Source organism: Anopheles funestus, chromosome X (genome assembly GCF_943734845.2).
Source record: "Anopheles funestus chromosome X, idAnoFuneDA-416_04, whole genome shotgun sequence".
NCBI classification, from domain to species: domain Eukaryota; kingdom Metazoa; phylum Arthropoda; class Insecta; order Diptera; family Culicidae; genus Anopheles; species Anopheles funestus.
In genome coordinates, this window is record NC_064597.1 from 9,436,828 (window position 1) to 9,460,113 (window position 23,286).

Here is a 23,286-nt window from a genome sequence, read left to right on the forward strand (position 1 = left end):
CTTTCAAAAGCAGAATAGAATTCATTGACCTCTACAGGCGGGGGGAGTTCTATTTTTTATATTATTATTTTTTTATTGAACTCTCTTGCTATGTACAGGAGAGGAAAATTTACGCTGAAGTTTGATTCGTTTTCAATGCAATTGATACGTTGCATTTTTCGAAAAAGAAAGCTTCAAGAAGACTGTAGCGTGTGTTGCGTGAATATAATAAAATAATTAAAACATGTATTATTAATGAGATGAGAATTATATACCCAGTGTAAGCAACACGGTCAGGCCATAATCTTAAAAAGAATAAAAAAATAAGAATAAAAAATCAACGATCGAACATCTGTAGGGGTTCCGTCCACACTACATCTGCTAGTAGCAGCAACAAGTGGTGTAGAATAATCATTGACACATTCCAATACCGACCAAGGTTGATAATTGCTTCAAGCAAAACCGAAACCTCAAAACAGGTTAAAATTTGGCAATGGTTGAATTGTGCATCCAAGAGAAGATGTTCTCACCAGTTTTGCTGTAGCTGTGTGTAGTATAAAAAAGCACCAACGCTTCTCGATCGCAATCAATCGCAAAAGAAGAAACAACACGAAGAGGAACGATGGAGCGAACGAATGAAATAGTCCGATTTTCAAGTTTCTGCACTGTGCTGTACCCGTTCCCAGTGTCCATCCAAAAAAAAGATGGCTCTTTCCCTTTTTTTAACAACCATCCTCAACACCCTCGCCGCTTCTTCGTGTGGAAGCCGGGCATTAATGCTCTAGCCTCCATGGATTATAAAGTAGCGTTAGGCTGCTACCCCCCAATATGGGCTCATCTTACCCCAAAAAAGAGTCTCTCTCGAAGAAGAGTTTTCGGTACCGAACGCGGACTGGTTCCCCTGCAAGAGTAAAAATGCAGAAATCGGCTGTGAAGCGAACGCAGGGAAGTACGAAGAGTGGCAAGAGAGAGGGGCATGATTAAGCGGCTTTTTCTACCGTGCGAAGAAGCTCTCCAGCACTTGTGCAGCACACAGCATAAGTAAGCGAAACACGCGCGCGCCGAACGCCTCTTCTGCTTCGATCGGGCTTGAAGTCAAGCTTCTATTTCAGCTTTATCTATCTTCCCCCCTCAATCCCCCAATGGGCTGTTCCGGTTGGATTCCGCTGATACATGCGCAGGCATTGCGCAGAAAGCGAAAAGAACGGGAAGAAAAGGTTAAGGAGAAGTACACACAGACATATATACAGGGAGGGTGTGGAATCTTGCAGACTGTATTTGCTGAATTATGATTCGTACGAAGAGTTCCCCTGAGCCCGCCGCATACACCAAGGCCAGAAAGAGGAGAAGCACAACATCAGAAATAATGTGTGCGTGAATGTTGTGTCATCTTATGCACGAAGTTTCGGAACGGACACCCTGGTATAGCTCCCCAAAACAAGCAAAAAGATGGATGAATACGACGCGCGGAGAGGTTCATCAGAAAGAACTTGTTATTTTGTTGGTGTTATTACTATTTCTGTTGCGTTTTACTACACCTCGTCTCTATTAATGTTTCTTTGGCGTACTTTTTAGATGGATAAGAGGCTGGCAAATGCGCCCCATCGACCGTATAAAACATGGAACCTAGCAAATAATGTAGGGAGCTGGCTGACAGGTGAATTGCTGGCTTGGTTGCTGCGCCACAACCGAACCGAAAATGGAAATCAAATTAAGAGAAAAAAAACCGCAAAGGAACTCATTCCAAACGCACAGAAACACACCTTTTATAACCCAATGTGCTCTGTTTGGAATTCTGCATATGAAGTGTTCTGCAAATGTTCTTTTTAATCCACCGCCTTAGACACGTTGCGAATTGTACATTTTGTCTTGCACATTAGGATCTTTTGCTTTTTTTAAAGCTTTGGTGTAGTTTCTTTTTATATTTCTTGTTTATATTCCGATCCATCTTGATCTTGATCGGAGGAGATGTTATCTTATTGTGTGATGAAGCTGCCCAAGGTGCTTATAGCATGTGGGATATAGAGATGTCTATATTTTTTGTTGTTTTTTTATGGTCCGCCCTCCAATTTTGTACCTTGTTGAATTGATTAAAGAGTGTTTTGCTGAGGTTTCTTCTCCAACACGTCTATACTTCATTCTAATCTGCATGGCAAAAATAATAATGAATTGATACTTAATGTACATATGTACCTTCTGCAGCTCGCTTTGAAGCTTACAGTTATTGACCAGAGGTTTTTTTGTTTTGAAATCACACGTAAGTGTTGAGAACTAACGTCGCTACATATTAGCAACTTGCCTGGGTATACTGCGACCCTTTTTGTATCCAATTCCATATGCGGTCAGCAAACGACACTAGAGCCAGGTAACTAACCGCCTTCTAGTAGTTCGCCGATACGCGATCCCCGTTGTGCTAAATTCACCAAGTATGGTAAACGCGCTCACCAAATCTCATCTCCACCGTTTTAAATCTTAACCTCGAAACGTGTAAGGAAAGGTGCAGCCAGAGTGTGTGCGCGCGCGCGCATGGTCGGTTGACCAATTCACTTTAATATATCGGCGCAAAAAAAAAACGGCACAACACGTCTGTGTTTTAAAGGCGCATAACCTCTAAAAAGAGAGGATGGTCACATCAAAATGTGGGGACGGGATAGGCAAAAGACGCAGGAGAAAGATGGCGTCAAAAAGAAAGACAACGCTGGTAAATCGGTGTGCGGTGCGTGTGCTCGCGCACATGTGTGTGTGTGTGTGTGTAGATTGAACGAAAACACCACCCGTCGGCAGATGACCATATAAGGAATAAATCAAAGGAAACGGGGTGCCCACCAAAAGTCCCCAACCTCTCCCCACTCCCAACCGACGATGGCTGACGCAGTTGCCCCGTTACCCTCTGGCATGACCGAGTTTCTCTACCTCTCTACCTCACCCAACCCGTCGGACGAGAACCTTCACCTCTTCACCCTCCCCCCAATTTCCTCGCTTCTCTTCCTCTTTCGATCCGGTCCTTTTTTGTAACCGCTTGGCCGAGATACTGCTTTTGGGTTTGGCGGGTGTACAAATGCAATCCGTAATATATAGTAATCGTCGCCGTCACCGATTGCCTTATTTGTGCGCATCAGGTTCTGGCCCAGGCGTAGCCGATGACGCCTGTCCGTTTGCTCTCTCGCGCGGCCGTTTCGTTCGCAGTGCCGTTTGCTGTTCACGACAATTTGCCTTTTTATCGATCGCTGTGGCGGAACGCTTTCGTTGGGATTATTTCACCTTTTTTTTTGCTTACAAAAAGGGTCTTGTCTGAAGGGGTTGGTAAGTGTTGCGTGCTGTTCACAATGGAGGAGGGAATGAGTGTCGTATTGGTGCTATGCAACAGACGACACGTTGATGGAGTATATAGACCTTGACCAACATATCCTGATCGTGGTCGGGAAAGAAGGGGAATAGAGCTATGGCTGGGAAAAGAGTGTGAGATCTTTCTGGAGAGTAATGCATGTCGGCTCTGATGTCTGTGCACCAAAGTTTCTATTTTAAATCACTTTCGAAGAGGCTTGAAACTTCAAGATACTGTTGGATAACATTCAAATGGGTTTTCTTGTGGATATCATCACATTGATCATTTCTACTCCGGTGTCTGATTAGGAATGGATAGCTTGAAGACACCTTTTTGAGCAATATACTTAACGATGTCAATGATGAATATAGATGGTTCATTAACAGCAGTATCAACATCCAACCATAATCATGATTCAAATTATTATCTTATAACCTTATTTTTTTTCTCCTTCTCTTTTAGTTCCAAGACTAACAAACGCCCTAGCCGCGACACACTACCTGACTTCACAAAAATCCGTACTCAAGCCGTAAGCCGCAAACAAGTCATATAAAATGGAAGCTACCGGACAGGAGAACTCTGCCACCGCATACCCACGCGTCAAGCCCGACTTCAAGTCGGAGCTGGAGTCGTTCCGCACGGAGACGCTCTCTAAGGCGGACACGCAGGAGAAGAACTGTCTGCCGACCGCCGCCGACGTACAGAGCGAGAAGGCCCAGCGTAGCGTGATCGAGGGCATTGAGGGATTCGATGCCTCCCGTCTGAAGCACGCGGAAACGAAGGAAAAGAATCCGCTGCCGGATGCGGAAGGTAGGTGGAGAGAGCTTGCCGCTGGAACAAAGAGCAATTACTTATCAGCTTTTTTTTCTGCGGTTTTATCAGTAGCCCTTTAATTTCCTTTCTCCAAGATTTGGAGGTTTCTTTGTGCGGGTGTTAGGAGGAAGGTTTTTTTTGTTTCATTGTTGTAAAATTTTTCCAAACAAAAGTATTTTCTGTAAAACGATGTTTAGTACAAAAAAAAGTAGGCCAAGTTCTGTATTGCTTGCTGCGCAATTAAATTTTGCACTTGTGCACACAACACTGACAGTGCGCTTGTTCGCCCACAACCCGGCAGCTTGTGTCGTCGTCCTGTTGCATTCTCGGTTGCCACACCGTGGCTGTGGCGGTTTTAGCGAATCAATCAAGCGCGTGTACACGCGACAAGATATGCATCGGCACGGTTGGTTTTTTTTTGCGGTTGGTGTGTATGTATCCCACACACCCATCAACACCCCTCCATCCAACCTCATCGTCCCATCGCTTTACGCCACCACCGTTGCATGAAGGCAAAGCAATAATGGACGAGCTCCGATGCTTCTGTGTAATGCTTGATTGAGATGGAATAAAAACATTATTTACTTGCCGGTCTGGGTATATCGTGACCGGTTTTGTCGGTTGTTTCCAATACATCACGTTCTATGATACATCTGCTAGGAATTTCTTTATGGGTCTGGGTCATATTTCTTTTTGTTTGTGCATGCCCTACCTGTCGTTCAACATGCGCCGCATATTTTCTTTGCCACCGTCTATTGCTTCGTTTATCGTTGCACGTTGCACGTTTACAAACAATTTTTCTGTTCTGCGTGATGTTTCCTTGTTTACAATTGGTAAAGCTTTCTTGATGCGATTTTCTCGCTTCGATGCATCTGGGCTATTTACTGTCTCGGAATTGCATAGCTGCCGGAATGTTTGAGGACTATATTTGCCTTTTTTCCTCTGGCTTCTAAATTGTACTAAATTATTATTTAACTTGTACTAAATTATTGTTCAACTTGTACTAAATTATTATTTAAAGTTTTAACAAAAGAAAATGATGCTATTAAAGCTAAATTAAAGGTTTGTTGATAACAATATTAATGTGTGATGTTAATTTGTATGTTGCAGCTATCCAGGCTGAAAAAGGCGTCCAGCGGTTCATTGAAGGTATCGAGCAGTTCGATACTTCGCGCCTGAAGCATGCTGAGACGCTGGAGAAAAATCCATTGCCGACGCGCGAAATTATCGAGGAGGAGAAGCGCGCTTAAGAAGCGCCAAACATCAGTAGTCGTGCTCACGTCCAGGGTGAAATGGATACGCGGTGGTGCATGTGGCAGCAGTTGGAGACGTAGCGGGCAGCAGCAGATGACAGCAGGATGCTTTTCAGTAGTAGTGGCAGTGTAGTAAACGCGGGAAGAGGAATAGTTAACATCCGGGCAGAGGCGATCGAATGGCGAAGAAATAGCTGTGAAGCGTGAAACCAACGAACGAAGCGAAATGCAATCTTAATGACCGAACACTCGCCCAGACTCCGTACACGTATACGCTCGAATGGCATGTTACAAGATCTTGCAAGCAATCGGTTTTTTTGCGTATGTGTACGTGGGTGTATTTGATGCAGTCGTCCCCTTCCCCGCCTGGGATACATTAATGCTGCTCTCCGTTTTTGTATTAATGCCCCACCCGTAACGTTTTACCTCCATCATTCTTACCTCCCTTCCTCTCAACTGCGCTCTCAACTCTATACATTCATCTTCTGGAGATATTCAACTCAACTGTCACACGCAGAACTGAACAGCTCAATGCTGGCGACAGATTTCAGAGCGAAAAAAAGCGATCATTCGATTGACATCCTATTTTAAGAAGATCTTCACGTGTGAAAGGGTTTCGAATCAATCGTAGATCTAAAAAAAAACGTTCCTTGCATTATAAACAATTGTACGTGAAAGAGCATCACAAAAAAAAAACGATTTCGCTCACTAATTACCTCGGGATCGCTCTTAGTAGGGATACAACAGCATTTACCAGCATTTACAAATATGTAGCAACATTTCAAACGCGTACCAAGAATTTGCATTCATTCAGAATAATAACATCTCTAGGGGGAGAGTTATTATTGTTTTTACGAAAAAAATCCTCTCAAAGACTTAAAAACAGCAACCAAATGCAAAATGTAAGTAGGAACTAGCTTCAGCAATATAAAAGAAGCGAAAAACAGAAGACGAAAAAAAAACACACATAGAAGAGCAATCCGCAGATATTTCACCTTTAGTTTACCATAACACTCAATCGATGTGTAATCAATACCTTATGTTTTTACGGTAGGGATGATGGGAGCACGACTATTACTTATAGAAATAATAACTATTATTTAAACTCGAAATCAAACGAAACAAAAAAAAATTTGTGCTGTTTATCCTTAAACAAAACAAAAAACCTCTCCCCCCAAAAACATAGTGAAAAATCCGGGGGAGAAACATTAAAAAAAAGGGTGGCTCTAGATAATGGTAGAGACGCATTTAAACCAGGCAACAAAATCCTCACGCATTTTTATATACATGAAAAAAAAACAAGACTGTGTTGCGCGCGCTGCGCTGTCGGAAAAAACGAAAAGAAAAAGAAAACACACACAAACACGCAAAATGGACAGAAAATGACAAGCAAAACAAGTTTTTGGGGGTGGAAAAACAGCGTGCAGACTATTTAAATTGCGTCCTCAGGGGTAGAGAGAAGAGTCTGCGCGCCGTGTATTTTTTGTCAAATTAATGCTATTAATTAGTGTTTTCTACTGCAGCGAAACGAAAAACCCGATTCCTTTAGAAACATCATTGTCGATAGCTGTGCAAGAAGAAGAAGAAGAAAGTGGGGTGATAAAAAAAACAACAAAACAGTGGGACTGTTTCTTCCTAAGCCTAGCACACAAATGCATACCAAGAATGCAGAAACCATGTGGTAAAGATATGACACACAGATGTGTTTTGAAACGAATTTCATAACCACAGAGACAGATACACACACACACACACACACATAAGTAGGTGAAACCAAAATAACGTATAGAGTTGTGCATGAATGTGATGCAAAAACAAATGGGCTGAAAGTTTTATTATAGCAACTACCGTAAAGACGACTTTTACCCTCAAACTCGTTCGAATGTTGCCAAAGGCAATCGCATAGTTTCACGATCGATCCCCCCCATTACTGCCCTACCGGAAAGCTTTCAGCCTTTCATTGAAAAGTGGAAGAAGCAAAAAAAAAACAGAACTAAACCGATGTGCAAAGCATGATACATCACTCCAAGCAGGTTATTAACGTTAAAATGATAAATTCACATTCTACGTGGCGCTCTCTTGGCCACTTGGTGCTGTACCAAAACTAGGCGACGAATAAAATCCGATCGACCGTCATCAAAAATCGATTCCATTGAATATAGGGAAAAGGAAATTGCGATGCAAAAGATAATGTTTACGAAGACGAATTCTCTCTTTAAAAGAAGAAAAGGAACTTTACAGGTAATAATTAACAATGGAGGTATAATTCCACAAACCCGAACGTTTCTGGCCCCCAAAAAATGGTTAGGGAAGTAATAAGTAAGAGTTAAAGAGCTGTGACATGTGAAAAGTAATCAGTTTTTGTTTTTGTTTCGTAAAATTGCATAAACTATGTTCAGAAAGGGGGAAGGCCAAAATCATATTTAATTCCTATTTTGATATTCTCCACAAAAAAGACAATTGCAAAGCAAGAGAGGTTTAGTTTTGTGTTGCGGATCGCGTAATTAGCATTTATTTCACATGCTTTTCTTGAAGCAAAGCTCTCTCTCTCCCTCACACACTCTCTAAAAGCGTTGAGGTACATCAATCGGAGATGGTACCACAGCCTCTGTATGTTACCATTGTTTTTTTAAACTAAAGAAGAAAAAAAACTTAAACGTGATAATGACTCGAAATGTCGAGTAGAAAAAAGGAACACACTAAAGCATTTACCGATGGTTGCAAACCTCTACACGCTGTATTTTATATACATAAAGGTTTTTGACAAATCAAACCACACCAGAAGAATGGATTTCCATCCCTCCATTTTTGTTTTGTTTCTCTCTCTCTCTCTCGTCCCCAGCGAAAGTGGCGAAGATGCGCATTTGTTTATTTTATTTTCATCTTCTTTTAATACATTAATCTTTTTCTGTGATCGGGGTTGGTTTTTTTTTGTATTTCTAACATCCTAGATGTTATTTGCATATTCTTTTTTATACCAAACCGTGCATAATAGTATTTTTGTTTGTTTGATTGCATTTTGTGTGTGCGTGTGAATACATTTTTTTCTCTCTTAAATGTACGCCATTGTTTAAAGGGGCAAGAAAGGGGAAGACGCGAATCGCAGTATTTTTTTTTTTGAAAATATATTTTCTACATCATCTTCGTAAATGTGTGCATGTGTGTTGTCTGTAATATGTAGAACAAATGGTATTATATTTAAAAAAAAAACCACGAAGTCAAGTTATTCAAAGAATCGAACGAAAGCGTGATGAAGTTAATTTGATGTATTTTTCCCCAATATTTTTTTTTAATATGGCGTCTTTTTTGCCACATTTTAATTTATCCATTATCCCCCCTTTTTTTGGAGATGAGCTCTTATAGCCTGACATTCTTTAATATACTATGTTTAATTATTTTGTTCACAAATCCAATGCAACATTTTGAGAAACACGATATACACGATTGGGTCGTAGCACTGTTAGGCTTAGCCTTTTTGGGAAGATTTAGTTACGGTTCCTTGGTTCCTTGGCCGTGCAGGGCCGTTTGTTTCGCTTTCTCTCGGTGGTAGGCCCCTGCCTCCCCGCAAAACAGGGAAAAACATGCCAATCAATGTAGGTAAACGGTAAAGGTCCTTGGAGACACGGGGGAGTGTATGTGTGTGTGTCTGTACGTCCTGGTCGAACCAAGTAAAGCTCCTGCTTATGTATCTTTATAATAAAAGAAGAAGAGAAGAAAAGCAAAAAACTACGAAGAAAGGAACAATAATGAAATCGAAAAAAAAACCGAATAATCTTGGTCATGGCATTAAATGACGTGAATTTTATTGCTACACACTACTGCTAACAACTATCACTACTACTTTACTAAAGAAATAAATATTCTATAAAATATACAAAAACATGAACAAAAAGAAAAGAAAAAAAAACAAACCAAAAACAAAAACAGGAGAAGTTGCAGTTTTACATCTCGAAGGAAATTTTAGACAACTTTTTTATTGTTTGATTATTATTTTGATTTCTTACATATGGTTTTTATCATTTTAAATTTCGTACCATACATCAATACCGTGATTGCTGTACTGGATAAGCATCAGTAGTGGAATGCCAAATCCAAAGCGCTTCCATACAGCTGTGGGGTCCAGAAGCTTCGTATCCTGATCGAGGATTCGGATCAAAATCGTATGTATTATTTTGTTATTGTTTTCTTACAATATTTACTCGATTAACTGATTTCATTCCTCCCATCCGCAGTGAAATGTCTAGGCCTGCTCGCTATGTCCAAGATCTTGAAAACGCATCCGAAGAGTGTGCAGGCGCACAAGGATCTGATACTAGCCTGTTTGGACGACAAGGACAAATCGATACAATTGCGGGCGCTCGATCTGCTGTACGGTATGGTGTCGAAGAAGAACTTGATGGAAATCGTACGCCGGCTGCTCGGCCATATGGAACGTGCCGAGGGTTCATCGTATCGAGACGAACTGCTGTACAAGGTGATCGAGATATGCTCACAGGGTTCGTACCAGTACGTCACCAACTTCGAGTGGTACCTAACCTCGAGTCCGGTTCGGGGCATGGTCGTCTAATTCCGTCGCCGTCAACGAGATGGCATCGCTCCTAGCGACGTACCCAGTAACCGCAGCACCGAACGGTACGATGCAGGAGGTGCTGTATGCGGCTGCCTGGATTGTGGGTGAGTTTGCCACACATCTGGACTGACCGGAACGTACACTAGCGATGCTGCTGCAACTGAAACCGGTTGCCGGCCACATCCAGGCGGTGATAGTCTTGTGATAGTCTTAACTTCAATATAATGAATGATCGAGTGATCGAACGATGAACTCTGAAAAAGATTTCTAGAAAATTTTAAGAACAGTGTCTAGAAAATTCTTGTCGAAATTGTATCAAATCCTAAAATCTATTTTTTCATTATTTTGTTAAATATTTCTGTATTCGCAATGGCATTAATATAAACTTGTTTGTTCCCACACAGATCCCAAACTGATACACGTTGTTAATAGGGTAATTGAGCTACCAGAAGGTGCAATACTGTCCGACACGGAGGATAAGAACAATGCCGACCCGAACGATCCACACCGGGCACCTGATATCCATCTGGATGCGTTAGTGTAAGACGTCGCGTATAAATGCGTCATACGCAACACATAATAATTTATTTTTTTGATTTTCCCCGCAGCCCGTTCGATGAAGTGAAAATCGGCCAATACCACACAGCATCACGATATGATGCTGTTACGGGATGGAGACGGTAGTACGAACGCCAAAGCCACCAGAGCCGGCACGACTGATCCTGGCAAGGAGCAACAGCACCACGGCACGGTAACCGCTCATCGTTGAAGCACGCGAAACCGACGGCGGAACCCGATGATGGCCCCAGTCCGGAGCGTAATACACGGGAAAAGCAAAAGAAAAAGAAAAAATCTTCCGGTAAGGAACATTCCGCCTCATCGTCCGGTGTGAAGAAGAAGGCAAGCGAACAGGCGGACACGATGATGCTGATGATCGATGAGGAACCGGACAATGGTGCGAAAGGTCGATCGAAACGGGAAAACAAGAAACCCAAGAAAATATGAGAGGAAGCAAAACCAGGTGGATATAGATATAAATGGTCGATATAGATTTTCCCAAGTTTTCTAAGTGAGGTAAAAGAAAAACGAAAGCAAGATGCGAAAGAAAAGAAAAGGGATGGAACAATTTCATTATTACGCCAAACACGATTTCGGCAAAGGACAGTACTAGCCCCAATTAGCAAAATGTGGTAGTTTGGTGTGTGTGTGTGTGTCCTTTCGTCTAATAATATATTAATTAATTGCTATTATTATTGCCATTATAATACGAGATATTCTTTGCGAGATTAAAACATTTACTAGCTTACTGGAAAAAAACAATAGTTGCGCCCTTTTAAAAACAAGACACATAATACAAACCGTAATGTAATGAAAGCTTCGCCTTACTAACCCTCTAATTCATCTTTAATCAAATAAAAACATGTACCAAAGTCCTTTTTTTAAAAGAAAAGCAGATGCAAGGCAGATGAAAGAATTAATTCTTGCGTGCTTTCGAGGTAACGACGAGAAAGTTATGTTTTATGAAAAAGATTATAATTATTATCATTACACAACAATAACAAACAAAAACTGATTAATCATTGTAATTCGAAAACATACAAAAAAAGGAAAGAAGTTCTTTCTCTTATTTTAAAAGCGATGCGAAATGTTTCAGTTCTAGATATTTTTTTGTTTTTGGAAAAATAAACAATTACAAAAAATGTTACAATAATATTTTGTTGTGTTTTTGTACTGTTGAGAAAAGAAATTAATTTTTAAACGGCTGGCAGTTGCGGCTAACGGATAAGGTTTTAAAAAATCGAAAAATATATTTTATTTATTTTATTTTATATAACTCCAAGAGAGCATCCTTCAACGGAGGAAAGATCAACTGTCTCTTCCTCCATTCGATTTCAGTGTTACCTTCTACCATGGATGCTCTCTTGGTGTTGCAGAAAACTGATTCTTCAATACTAAGAAAGAATATTCTTTTACACTTATGGAGTAACCTTCTAGTCGAGATGAAGTAGTATGGGTGATCGGTAGTTTCTCAACATCAAGAGAGCATCCTAAAAAGGAGGTAGAGGTGTTATCACTACCATTTCTCCAGCTTAGTGCCTCCCTTAGCGATCTCTCTTCCGCATGTGGCGGATTATTCTCTTTTTCGTGCGGATTATTTCCCCTCCATCCGAATGGATTACCTTCTACCATGCATGCTCCTACTAGCCGGTATGAAGTAGTATGGGTGATCGGTAGTTTCTCAACACTAAGAGAGCTTCCTTCAAAGCAGGTAAAGGTGTTATCACTCCCATTTCCCCAGCTTAGTGCCTCATTTAGCGATCTCTCTTCCGCATGTGGCGGATTATTCTCTCTTTCATGCGGATTATTTCCCCTCCAGCCGAATGGGTTACCTTCTTCCGTGGATGCTCTCTTGGTGTCGAGAAATCATTTTTGATTTTTAAGCCGTCAGCGTTTTCGGATCGAAAAATGATTCTGCAACACCAGTGAGCATCAAAGGAGGTAGAGGTGTTATCACTACCATTTCTCCAGCTTAGTGCTTCGCTTAGCGGTCTCTCTTCCGCATGTGGCGGATTATTCTCTCTTTCATGCGGATTATTTCCCCTCCATCTGAATGGATTACCTTCTACCATGGATGCTCCTACTAGCCGGTATGAAGTAGTATGGGTGATCGGTAGTTTCTCAACACTAAGAGAGCTTCCTTCAAAGCAGGTAAAGGTGTTATCACTCCCATTTCCCCAGCTTAGTGCCTCATTTAGCGATCTCTCTCCCGCAGGTGGCGGTTATTCTCTCTTTCATGCGGATTATTTCCCCTCCAGCCGAATGGGTTACCTTCTTCCGTGGATGCTCTCTTGGTGTCGAGAAATCATTTTTGATTTTTAAGCCGTCAGCGTTTTCGGATCGAAAAATGATTCTGCAACACCAGTGAGCATCAAAGGAGGTAGAGGTGTTATCACTACCATTTCTCCAGCTTAGTGCCTCCCTTAGCGATCTCTCTTCCGCATGTGGCGGATTACTCTCTTTTTCGTGCGGATTATTTCCCCTCCATCCGAATGGATTACCTTCTACCATGGATGCTCCTACTAGCCGGTATGATGTAGTATGGGTGATCGGTAGTTTCTCAACACTAAGAGAGCTTCCTTCAAAGCAGGTAAAGGTGTTATCACTCCCATTTCCCCAGCTTAGTGCCTCATTTAGCGATCTCTCTTCCGCATGTGGCGGATTATTCTCTCTTTCATGCGGATTATTTCCCCTCCAGCCGAATGGGTTACCTTCTTCCGTGGATGCTCTCTTGGTGTCGAGAAATCATTTTTGATTTTTAAGCCGTCAGCGTTTTCGGATCGAAAAATGATTCTGCAACACCAGTGAGCATCAAAGGAGGTAGAGGTGTTATCACTACCATTTCTCCAGCTTAGTGCTTCGCTTAGCGGTCTCTCTTCCGCATGTGGCGGATTATTCTCTCTTTCATGCGGATTATTTCCCCTCCATCCGAATAGGTTAACTTCTACCATGGATGCTCCTTCTAGCCGGTATGAAGTAGTATGGGTGATCGGTAGTTTCTCAACACTAAGAGAGCTTCCTTCAAAGCAGGTAAAGGTGTTATCACTCCCATTTCCCCAGCTTAGTGCCTCATTTAGCGATCTCTCTCCCGCAGGTGGCGGTTATTCTTTCTTTCATGCGGATTATTTCCCCTCCATCTGAATGGATTACCTTCTACCATGGATGCTCCTACTAGCCGGTATGAAGTAGTATGGGTGATCGGTAGTTTCTCAACACTAAGAGAGCTTCCTTCAAAGCAGGTAAAGGTGTTATCACTCCCATTTCCCCAGCTTAGTGCCTCATTTAGCGATCTCTCTTCCGCATGTGGCGGATTATTCTCTCTTTCATGCGGATTATTTCCCCTCCAGCCGAATGGGTTACCTTCTTCCGTGGATGCTCTCTTGGTGTCGAGAAATCATTTTTGATTTTTAAGCCGTCAGCGTTTTCGGATCGAAAAATGATTCTGCAACACCAGTGAGCATCAAAGGAGGTAGAGGTGTTATCACTACCATTTCTCCAGCTTAGTGCTTCGCTTAGCGGTCTCTCTTCCGCATGTGGCGGATTATTCTCTCTTTCATGCGGATTATTTCCCCTCCATCCGAATAGGTTAACTTCTACCATGGATGCTCCTTCTAGCCGGTATGAAGTAGTATGGGTGATCGGTAGTTTCTCAACACTAAGAGAGCTTCCTTCAAAGCAGGTAAAGGTGTTATCACTCCCATTTCCCCAGCTTAGTGCCTCATTTAGCGATCTCTCTCCCGCAGGTGGCGGTTATTCTCTCTTTCATGCGGATTATTTCCCCTCCAGCCGAATGGGTTACCTTCTTCCGTGGATGCTCTCTTGGTGTCGAGAAATCATTTTTGATTTTTAAGCCGTCAGCGTTTTCGGATCGAAAAATGATTCTGCAACACCAGTGAGCATCAAAGGAGGTAGAGGTGTTATCACTACCATTTCTCCAGCTTAGTGCTTCGCTTAGCGGTCTCTCTTCCGCATGTGGCGGATTATTCTCTCTTTCATGCGGATTATTTCCCCTCCATCCGAATAGGTTAACTTCTACCATGGATGCTCCTTCTAGCCGGTATGAAGTAGTATGGGTGATCGGTAGTTTCTCAACACTAAGAGAGCTTCCTTCAAAGCAGGTAAAGGTGTTATCACTCCCATTTCCCCAGCTTAGTGCCTCATTTAGCGATCTCTCTCCCGCAGGTGGCGGTTATTCTCTCTTTCATGCGGATTATTTCCCCTTTTTTGATTTTTAAGCCGTCAGCGTTTTCGGATCGAAAAATGATTCTGCAACACCAGTGAGCATCAAAGGAGGTAGAGGTGTTATCACTACCATTTCTCCAGCTTAGTGCTTCGCTTAGCGGTCTCTCTTCCGCATGTGGCGGATTATTCTCTCTTTCATGCGGATTATTTCCCCTCCATCCGAATAGGTTAACTTCTACCATGGATGCTCCTTCTAGCCGGTATGAAGTAGTATGGGTGATCGGTAGTTTCTCAACACTAAGAGAGCTTCCTTCAAAGCAGGTAAAGGTGTTATCACTACCATTTCCCCAGCTTAGTGCCTCATTTAGCGATCTCTCTTCCGCATGTGGCGGATAATTCTCTCTTTCATGCGGATTATTTCCCCTCCATCCGAATAGGTTAACTTCTACCATGGATGCTCCTTCTAGCCGGTATGAAGTAGTATGGGTGATCGGTAGTTTCTCAACACTAAGAGAGCTTCCTTCAAAGCAGGTAAAGGTGTATCACTCCCATTTCCCCAGCTTAGTGCCTCATTTAGCGATCTCTCTTCCGCATGTGGCGGTTATTCTCTCTTTCATGCGGATTATTTCCCCTCCAGCCGAATGGGTTACCTTCTTCCGTGGATGCTCTCTTGGTGTCGAGAAATCATTTTTGATTTTTAAGCCGTCAGCGTTTTCGGATCGAAAAATGATTCTGCAGCACCTACAAAGCAGGTAAGATCAACTGTCTCTTCCTCCAGCTGATTTCAGTATTACCTTCTTCCATGGATGCTCTCGTGGTGCTGAAGAAAAATCATTCTTCAAAACTAATACACAAATTTAAAAAAAATCCAAAAATTTGAAAATTTCATAACGCTTATTTTTGTACCAAGTTTTTTGCCTATATCTCGGTCGATATCCAACGGATCGCCAAACTTTAACCTGTGGTCGATAGATGGCAACAATGGCTACATTTTCTTCTTGGACAGCCATGCCCTTAGATGTCTGTGCCAGAAGTTATTCGAGGAACCAAGTTCCTTACCCTGTTTGAGAAAATGTAAAATTTTCCTCATTTTTGAGCAATGTAGCAAAAATATTAAATGTGATATATTTTGATGGGCATTTGTTGCAATAAGTTTCTTTTCACTTAAATAGTGCTTTATATTAAAAAAAGAATAAAAAATCAGAAAAAAATTTCAAAAAAATTTTCCACTCGAAAATTTCATAAGGCTTACCCCTTACGATTTTTTTGGGAAATTTTGCAAAAAAAAATTTAATTGTTTTATTTTAATGCCAATGGGTTGCAATGAGTTTCTTTTCACTCTAATAATGTTTGAAATAAAAAAAGAGTGAAAAATAATTAAAAAAAATCAAAAAATTCAAAACAAATGAAAATTTTCCTCATTTTTGCACCAAATTTTGTCTATAACTCGGTCGATATCCAACGGATCGCCAATCTTTAACCTGTGGTCGATAGATGGCAACAATGGCTACATTTTCTTCTTGGGCAGCCATGCCCTCAGATGTCTGTGCCAGAAGTTATTCGAGGAACCAAGTTCCTTACCCTGTTTGAGAAAATGTAAAATTTTCCTCATTTTTGCACCAAGTTTTGCCTATAACTCGGTCGGTATCCAACGGATCGCCAAACTTTAACCTGTGGTCGATAGATGGCAACAATGGCTACATTTTCTTCTTGGTCAGCCATGCCCTTAGATGTCTGTGCCAGAAGTTATGCGAGGAACCAAGTTCCTTACCCTGTTTGAGAAAATGTAAAATTTTCCTCATTTTTGAGCAATGTAGCAAAAATATTAAATGTGATATATTTTGATGGGAATTTGTTGCAATAAGTTTCTTTTCACTTAAATAGTGCTTTAAATTAAAAAAAGAATAAAAAATCAGAAAAAAATTTCAAAAAAATTTTCCACTCGAAAATTTCATAAGGCTTACCCCTTACGATTTTTTTGGGAAATTTTGCAAAAAAAAATTTAATTGTTTTATTTTAATGCCAATGGGTTGCAATGAGTTTCTTTTCACTCTAATAATGTTTGAAATAAAAAAAGAGTGAAAAATAATTAAAAAAAATCAAAAAATTCAAAAAAAATGAAAATTTTCCTCATTTTTGCACCAAATTTTGTCTATAACTCGGTCGGTATCCAACGGATCGCCAAACTTTAACCTGTGGTCGATAGATGGCAACAATGGCTACATTTTCTTCTTGGTCAGCCATGCCCTTAGATGTCTGTGCCAGAAGTTATTCGAGGAACCAAGTTCCTTACCCTGTTTGAGAAAATGTAAAATTTTCCTCATTTTTGAGCAATGTAGCAAAAATTTTAAATGTGATATATTTTGATGGGAATTTGTTGCAATAAGTTTCTTTTCACTTAAATAGTGCTTTGAATTAAAAAAAGAAAAAAGAATCTGTGAGAAATTCTCACGGAGTGCTGGCTGTAAATTTTCGGAGTTTTTTCCACCAAGCCGAGAAAGCCGTAATCGTCGCGCGCCGTTCTGTTTGTGACTGTGTATTCGTCTGTCAAATTCATTATTACATAGTTCATTTGCTAATCCTAAAGTTCACTTACTGCCCTAGATGAATAGTCCAATTAACTAATTCCCTTTCAGTTCGTCCGTGAAACATTTCATGAAAGATTTCCTATAATTCCGAATCTATTTTCAACATTCCCGGCCACCAAAGAAGGAACTTCTTTTAATTCATGAAACCTAATAAGCTAACTAAATGTAATTCGTAATGTGTACCGGAAATTGTACGATTGATCTGCATTGTGATTTGATCGATTGTTGCCGTAATCGATGAACTAGCCTAAACTGTCAGTTTTGTTTACATTATCCCGTATGCGAAAAATGCGTGTGTGCATACTTAAGGTGCGAATGATTGCTAGCCTTCCAAATGTTGATATCACGTTGCTGCTGAGTACCGTTATCTCAACCAGCCAACCACGCTTGAGTGTATCTCTAAGATTTCCTTTGCCACTAAGGTAAGTAAGTACGTGCCATCCTGATACTAACTACTTTCTTCCTTTATAGATAACTATGCGAGCTAGCTATTAGATTGAGCTGATCGACAGCTTCCCTAAAGTTCCCGTACAAACCTATGGGAGAACTTTCTACCGTAATGAAGTGTACTGACACTGTTCGCAAATTTAACTATTGCCTCCTATACTACGCTGAACATCGCTACGAATGTGCGCATGTTAGATACCAACGCGATGCTGTTGTTCCGACCGAAAAACATAATTGGACGCCGAGATGAATGTATGTGAATAATATGTGTGTAGTGAACCCGGCCACCGTCACACATATTCCCGAACCGTACGCAGATGATGTGTAGCAGCACCACATGATGAAACTCATTCCGATTGAGTAGTGTAAAGAGTGTGTAAATCTCTTTACCCCGAATATGATGCCTGATGAAGCCCGTTGCTTCGCGATGAAATGATACGCCGATAAACGTGTGATGGTATGTAGATATTGATCATTCCAATATTCCACTTGTAGATATCGATCTTGTTGTTTTCTGTTCTTCGCAAACCCAGGCTGGTGAATGAAACCAGCGTTTATGATCCGAATGATAGTTTGGTTTCCAACGATGTGACACGTTTGCAACGATGTTTGCATGATAGTTTACCGAATTGTCACGAGGGCTATACTTCCAGCGCTTGGAATGACGTTCGGCCCGAGAAATACATCGGTCTGACCTTGACTTTGATGCCTCTAAAACGATGCCAAAATTATGGTAGTGAGGTAAATGTGCAACATACCTTCCAGGAACTTTATTATAAACAGTGGAACCCTTCTGATTTGTCTTCTCTTCCGTAGGTGGACTTCCGTAGCCCGAACGATGACATGGTTGAAGAGGTGTACCGTTTGATGCATTCCCTGTCACGCTCCAGCCGAATGATGTTTCCACGAGCCAAGGTTTGCCCGTGCCCATAGATCGTTTTCGTCCTGAATGAACCTCCCAGAACGTGTCTCCGCCGATTACGATGTCTATGTTGCCCGGAACATTAAATGAGGGATCTGCCAGCTGCAGATCGGGCATACTCCACGATGAAGTATCGATGGGTGTAATTGGAGTATGCGCAAATAGTGACTCCAGAACGAGGAACTCCAGATGATTAGAATACAATTGATTCCTCGATGCCACAGTTGCGACGATCGACCCTCTCGCCGACTGTGCCGTTTTTCCGATGCCCGTGACTGCCACGTTGATTTTGTTTCGAGTAGCCGTAAGCTTCCGAGAAAGTGATTCGGAAATAAAATTCGACATGGAGCCTGAATCAAGGAGGGCCCTTGCCTCATGTTTCTTTCCGTCGTCACCCACGATGAATAGGACAGCCGTTTCCAGGATCACCGAACTGCGATCGTCGTGAGCTGCCATCGTGATCGTTGTAGTGGTAGGAACATGCAAGAGTGTATGGTGTCGCTGATGACACGTGCGACAAGCATGGTCCGACTTGCAGGATTTCACTTGATGGGAATCTCCGAGACAATTCCAACATAAGTGTTTCGATGTAACCACTTCCCGACGTTGCTGCACGTCCTTACTGCCAAACACCGGACAGTTTCGCAAGAAATGGTTCTCCGTGCACTCCAAGGGACACTTCGGTGGTGGTGATACAATCATCCTACTTGACACTGGTTGTGCTACGGCTGAGTGAACGATTGTCTTCCGCGAACTTGGATAACGCTGCGTACCAGCCACCTTAGTGGTACTAGTGTCATCTTCACAAGTAGTACTCCGAGTCGCCTTCAATATTTGTATTCGATCTTGTACAAAATCGATGAGGTCCTTGTATTTGTCCTTCTTGGCATGGACCGAATGCTTTTCCCATGCCAAAACAGTAGCGTGATCTAGCTTCATAACCAGCAAATTTGTCAACGGTGTATCCCAATGATCGATGGGCTCGTTGAGCTTTAGTAACCCATTCACATGACGAATGAATTCATCCACCAAATGCACTAACTCATCCACACAGTCCGCGCGTACGGGCGGAAAGGAATGTAGCTTCCGATAATACTCACGGATTAGTGTACGTGGATTATCGTACCTTTTTAGAAGAGCTGCCCACGTCACCGAGTAGTTGTCCGCTGTCAACGGCGTGTGTTCGAAAGGAAGCCCCGCTTCCCCTTTCAATGCTGACAGCAAATATTCCAGCTTCGCAATCGAAGGAAGCTCCGGTGAAGCGTCGATCATCGCGATGAATCGGTCACGAAACGACAGCCATTTCGTTTGGTCGCCATCGAATGATGGCAACTCGATCTTCGGAAGACGTAGATGTGGTGCGTTTGGCCGACCAAACGCAAGCGTTGAAGAAGCCAAACCCGATGTGTCGTTTAGCGTACCCTCTTCCCGTCGAAGGTTGTCCCGTAGGAAGGATTTTAGCTTCCTACACCGCTCCTCGATGTTGATCCTGTCCATGATGCAAGCTTCAATCGCTTCATTACTGTCATCGAGCTCTTCCAGTTTCGATACCGCGGCGAAGAACCCTTCCTTATGCCGTTCCAAGTCCTCTAACGCCTCCGGAATTTGCTTGGCGTCATCCCCAGAAAATTGCACTTGGAACCGTTCGAGAGCACTTATATTTTCCACCGCGATCCTTCTTTTTAGTTGAGCGGCCTTTATCTTCTTGTCCATGATTTTGCACGATATGAAAACACTCACAGGACGAAATTAAACACGAAAGAAAACGTTTAAGTTTGGCGCGAAAATTCAAATAAACGATGGCGCTGAAATCGTTGGCCGTTGCCCTTGATGCGGAGCGAAACGCGATGGCGTGAAACGACGCGACGAAGAATTGTACACTTTGCCCTTGTTGCAGAGCGTTAAACCGACCGAGCTCTTGTTGCAGAGCTTTGAACGAAAAAAAAACTCTTTGAATTCACAATCCGGTTCGAAGGACCAAAAATGTGAGAAATTCTCACGGAGTGCTGGCTGTAAATTTTCGGAGTTTTTTCCACCAAGCCGAGAAAGCCGTAATCGTCGCGCGCCGTTCTGTTTGTGACTGTGTATTCGTCTGTCAAATTCATTATTACATAGTTCATTTGCTAATCCTAAAGTTCACTTACTGCCCTAGATGAATAGTCCAATTAACTAATTCCCTTTCAGTTCGTCCGTGAAACATTTCATGAAAGATTTCCTATAATTCCGAATCTATTTTCAACAGAATCAGAAAAAAAATTCAAAAAAATTTTCCACTCGAAAATTTCATAAGGCTTACCCCTTACGATTTTTTTGGGAAATTTTGCAAAAAAAATTAAATTGTTTTATTTTTATGCCAATGGGTTGCAATGAGTTTCTTTTCACTCTAATAATGCTTGAAATAAAAAAAGAGTGAAAAATAATTAAAAAAAAACAAAAAATTCAACAAAAAAATGAAAATTTTTCTCATTTTTGTACCAACTTTTGTCTATAACTCGGTCGGTATCCAACGGATCACCAATCTTTAACCTGTGGTCGATAGATGGCACCAATGGCTACATTTTCTTCCTGGACAGCCATGCCCTTAGATGTCTGTGCCAGAAGTTATTCGAGGAACCAAGTTCCTTACCCTGTTTGAGAAAATGTAAAATTTTCCTCATTTTTGCACCAACTTTTGCCTATAACTCGGTCGGTATCCAACGGATCGCCAATCTTTAACTTGTGGTCGATAGATGGCACCAATGGCTACATTTTCTTCTTGAACGGCCATACCGTCAGATGTCTGTGCCAGAAGTTATTCAGGGAACCAAGTTCCTTACCCTGGTTTTGAACAATTTAGCAAGGTTGAAAAATGTGATATATTTTAATGGGAATTTGTTGCAATATGTTTCTTTTCACTCAAATAATGCTTTAAACTAAAAAAAAGAATAAAAAATCGAAAAAAAAATTTCTAAAAAATTTCAACTCGAAAATTTCATAAGGCTTACCCCTTACGTTTTTTTTGAGAAATTTTGCAAAAAAAATAAAATTGTTTTATTTTAATCCCAATGGGTTGCAATGAGTTTCTTTTCACTCAAATAATGATTGAAATAAAAAAAAGAGTGAAAAATAATGAAAAAATCAAAAAATTCAAAAAAATGAAAATTTACTAAGGGTCATTTTTGCACCAAATTTTGCCTATAACTCGGTCGGTATCCAACGGATCGCCAATCTTTAACCTGTGGTCGATAGATGGCATCAATGGCTACATTTTCTTCTTGGACGGCCATGCCCTCAGATGTCTGTGCCAGAAGTTATTCGAGGAACCAAGTTCCTTACCCTGTTTGAGAAAATGTAAAATTTTTCTCATTTTTGCACCAACTTTTGCCTATAACTCGGTCGGTATCTAACGGATCGCCAATCTTTAACCTGTGGTCGATAGATGGCACCAATGGCTACATTTTCTTCTTGGACGGCCATACCGTCAGATGTCTGTGCCAGAAGTTATTCAGGGAACCAAGTTCCTTACCCTGTTTCTGAACAATTTAGCAATATTGAAAAATGTGATATATTTTAATGGGAATTTGTTGCAATATGTTTCCTTTCACTCAAATATTGCTTTAAACTAAAAAAAGAATAAAAAATCGAAAAAAAAATTTCAAAAAAATTTCAACTCGAAAATTTCATAAGGCTTACCCCTTACGTTTTTTTTGAGAAATTTTGCAAAAAAAATAAAATTGTTTTATTTTAATCCCAATGGGTTGCAGGAGTTTCTTTTCACTCAAATAATGATTGAAATAAAAAAAAGAGTGAAAAATAATGAAAAAATCAAAAAATTCAAAAAAATGAAAATTTACTAAGGGTCATTTTTGCACCAAATTTTGCCTATAACTCGGTCGGTATCCAACGGATCGCCAATCTTTAACCTGTGGTCGATAGATGGCATCAATGGCTACATTTTCTTCTTGGACGGCCATGCCCTAAGATGTCTGTGCCAGAAGTTATTCGAGGAACCAAATTCCTTACCCTGTTTGAGAAAATGTAAAATTTTTCTCATTTTTGCACCAACTTTTGCCTATAACTCGGTTGGTATCCAACAGATCGCTAATCTTTAAATTGTGGTCGATAGATGGCACCAATGGCTACATTTTCTTCTTGGACGACCATACCGTCAGATGTCTGTGCCAGAAGTTATTCAGGGAACCAAGTTCCTTACCCTGTTTCTGAACAATTTAGCAATATTGAAAAATGTGATATATTTTAATGGGAATTTGTTGCAATATGTTTCTTTTCACTCAAATAATGCTTTAAACTAAAAAAAGAATAAAAAATCGAAAAAAAAATTTCAAAAAAATTTCAACTCGAAAATTTCATAAGGCTTACCCCTTACGTTTTTTTTGAGAAATTTTGCAAAAAAAATAAAATTGTTTTATTTTAATCCCAATGGGTTGCAATGAGTTTCTTTTCACTCAAATAATGATTGAAATAAAAAAAAGAGTGAAAAATAATGAAAAAATCAAAAAATTCAAAAAAATGAAAATTTACTAAGGGTCATTTTTGCACCAAATTTTGCCTATAACTCGGTCGGTATCCAACGGATCGCCAATCTTTAACCTGTGGTCGATAGATGGCATCAATGGCTACATTTTCTTCTTGGACGGCCATGCCCTCAG

General features: G+C 41.0%; 3 protein-coding genes and 1 long non-coding RNA gene across 7 annotated transcripts in view; 3 read left to right on the forward strand and 1 right to left on the reverse strand.

Annotated features, from left to right (window-relative positions):
- LOC125766898 (thymosin beta) overlaps positions 1-7,323 on the forward strand; it is an 83,092-nt gene extending 75,769 nt beyond the window's left edge. For both annotated transcript variants that reach the window (XM_049433004.1, XM_049432999.1), the window contains exons 2-3: positions 3,767-4,114; positions 5,228-7,323. In XM_049433004.1, coding sequence (XP_049288961.1) covers positions 3,859-4,114; positions 5,228-5,367 — 396 coding nt within the window. In that variant the 5' untranslated portion in view covers positions 3,767-3,858 and the 3' untranslated portion in view covers positions 5,368-7,323. The remainder of the gene's footprint in view (positions 1-3,766; positions 4,115-5,227) is intronic.
- Positions 7,324-9,332: 2,009 nt separating this feature from the next.
- LOC125766928 (AP-3 complex subunit delta-like) lies at positions 9,333-11,503 on the forward strand. 3 transcript variants are annotated; one of them, XM_049433035.1, is made up of 4 exons: positions 9,333-9,530; positions 9,603-10,044; positions 10,345-10,480; positions 10,549-11,503. In XM_049433035.1, exons 2-4 carry the CDS (start codon positions 9,957-9,959, stop codon positions 10,622-10,624), a joined length of 300 nt encoding a protein of 99 aa, XP_049288992.1. In that variant the 5' UTR covers positions 9,333-9,530; positions 9,603-9,956; the 3' UTR covers positions 10,625-11,503. The 3 variants fall into 3 exon arrangements, with proteins under 3 accessions (XP_049288992.1, XP_049289001.1, XP_049288984.1); XM_049433044.1 differs by having other exon boundaries at positions 10,345-10,474; XM_049433027.1 differs by lacking the exons at positions 10,345-10,480; positions 10,549-11,503 and having other exon boundaries at positions 9,603-9,953.
- A 1,395-nt stretch (positions 11,504-12,898) lies between these two features.
- LOC125766975 (uncharacterized) lies at positions 12,899-15,233 on the forward strand. The gene is made up of 3 exons (XR_007418708.1): positions 12,899-13,528; positions 13,593-14,292; positions 14,908-15,233. It is a non-coding gene; the product is annotated as an uncharacterized LOC125766975 (long non-coding RNA).
- A 3,123-nt stretch (positions 15,234-18,356) lies between these two features.
- Positions 18,357-20,350, reverse strand: LOC125761885 (uncharacterized). Its single transcript, XM_049423446.1, has 2 exons — positions 18,474-20,350; positions 18,357-18,426 (listed from the first exon to the last, which is right to left on the reverse strand). Exons 1-2 carry the CDS (start codon positions 20,348-20,350, stop codon positions 18,357-18,359), a joined length of 1,947 nt encoding a protein of 648 aa, XP_049279403.1.
- Between the last annotated feature and the right edge of the window lie 2,936 nt (positions 20,351-23,286).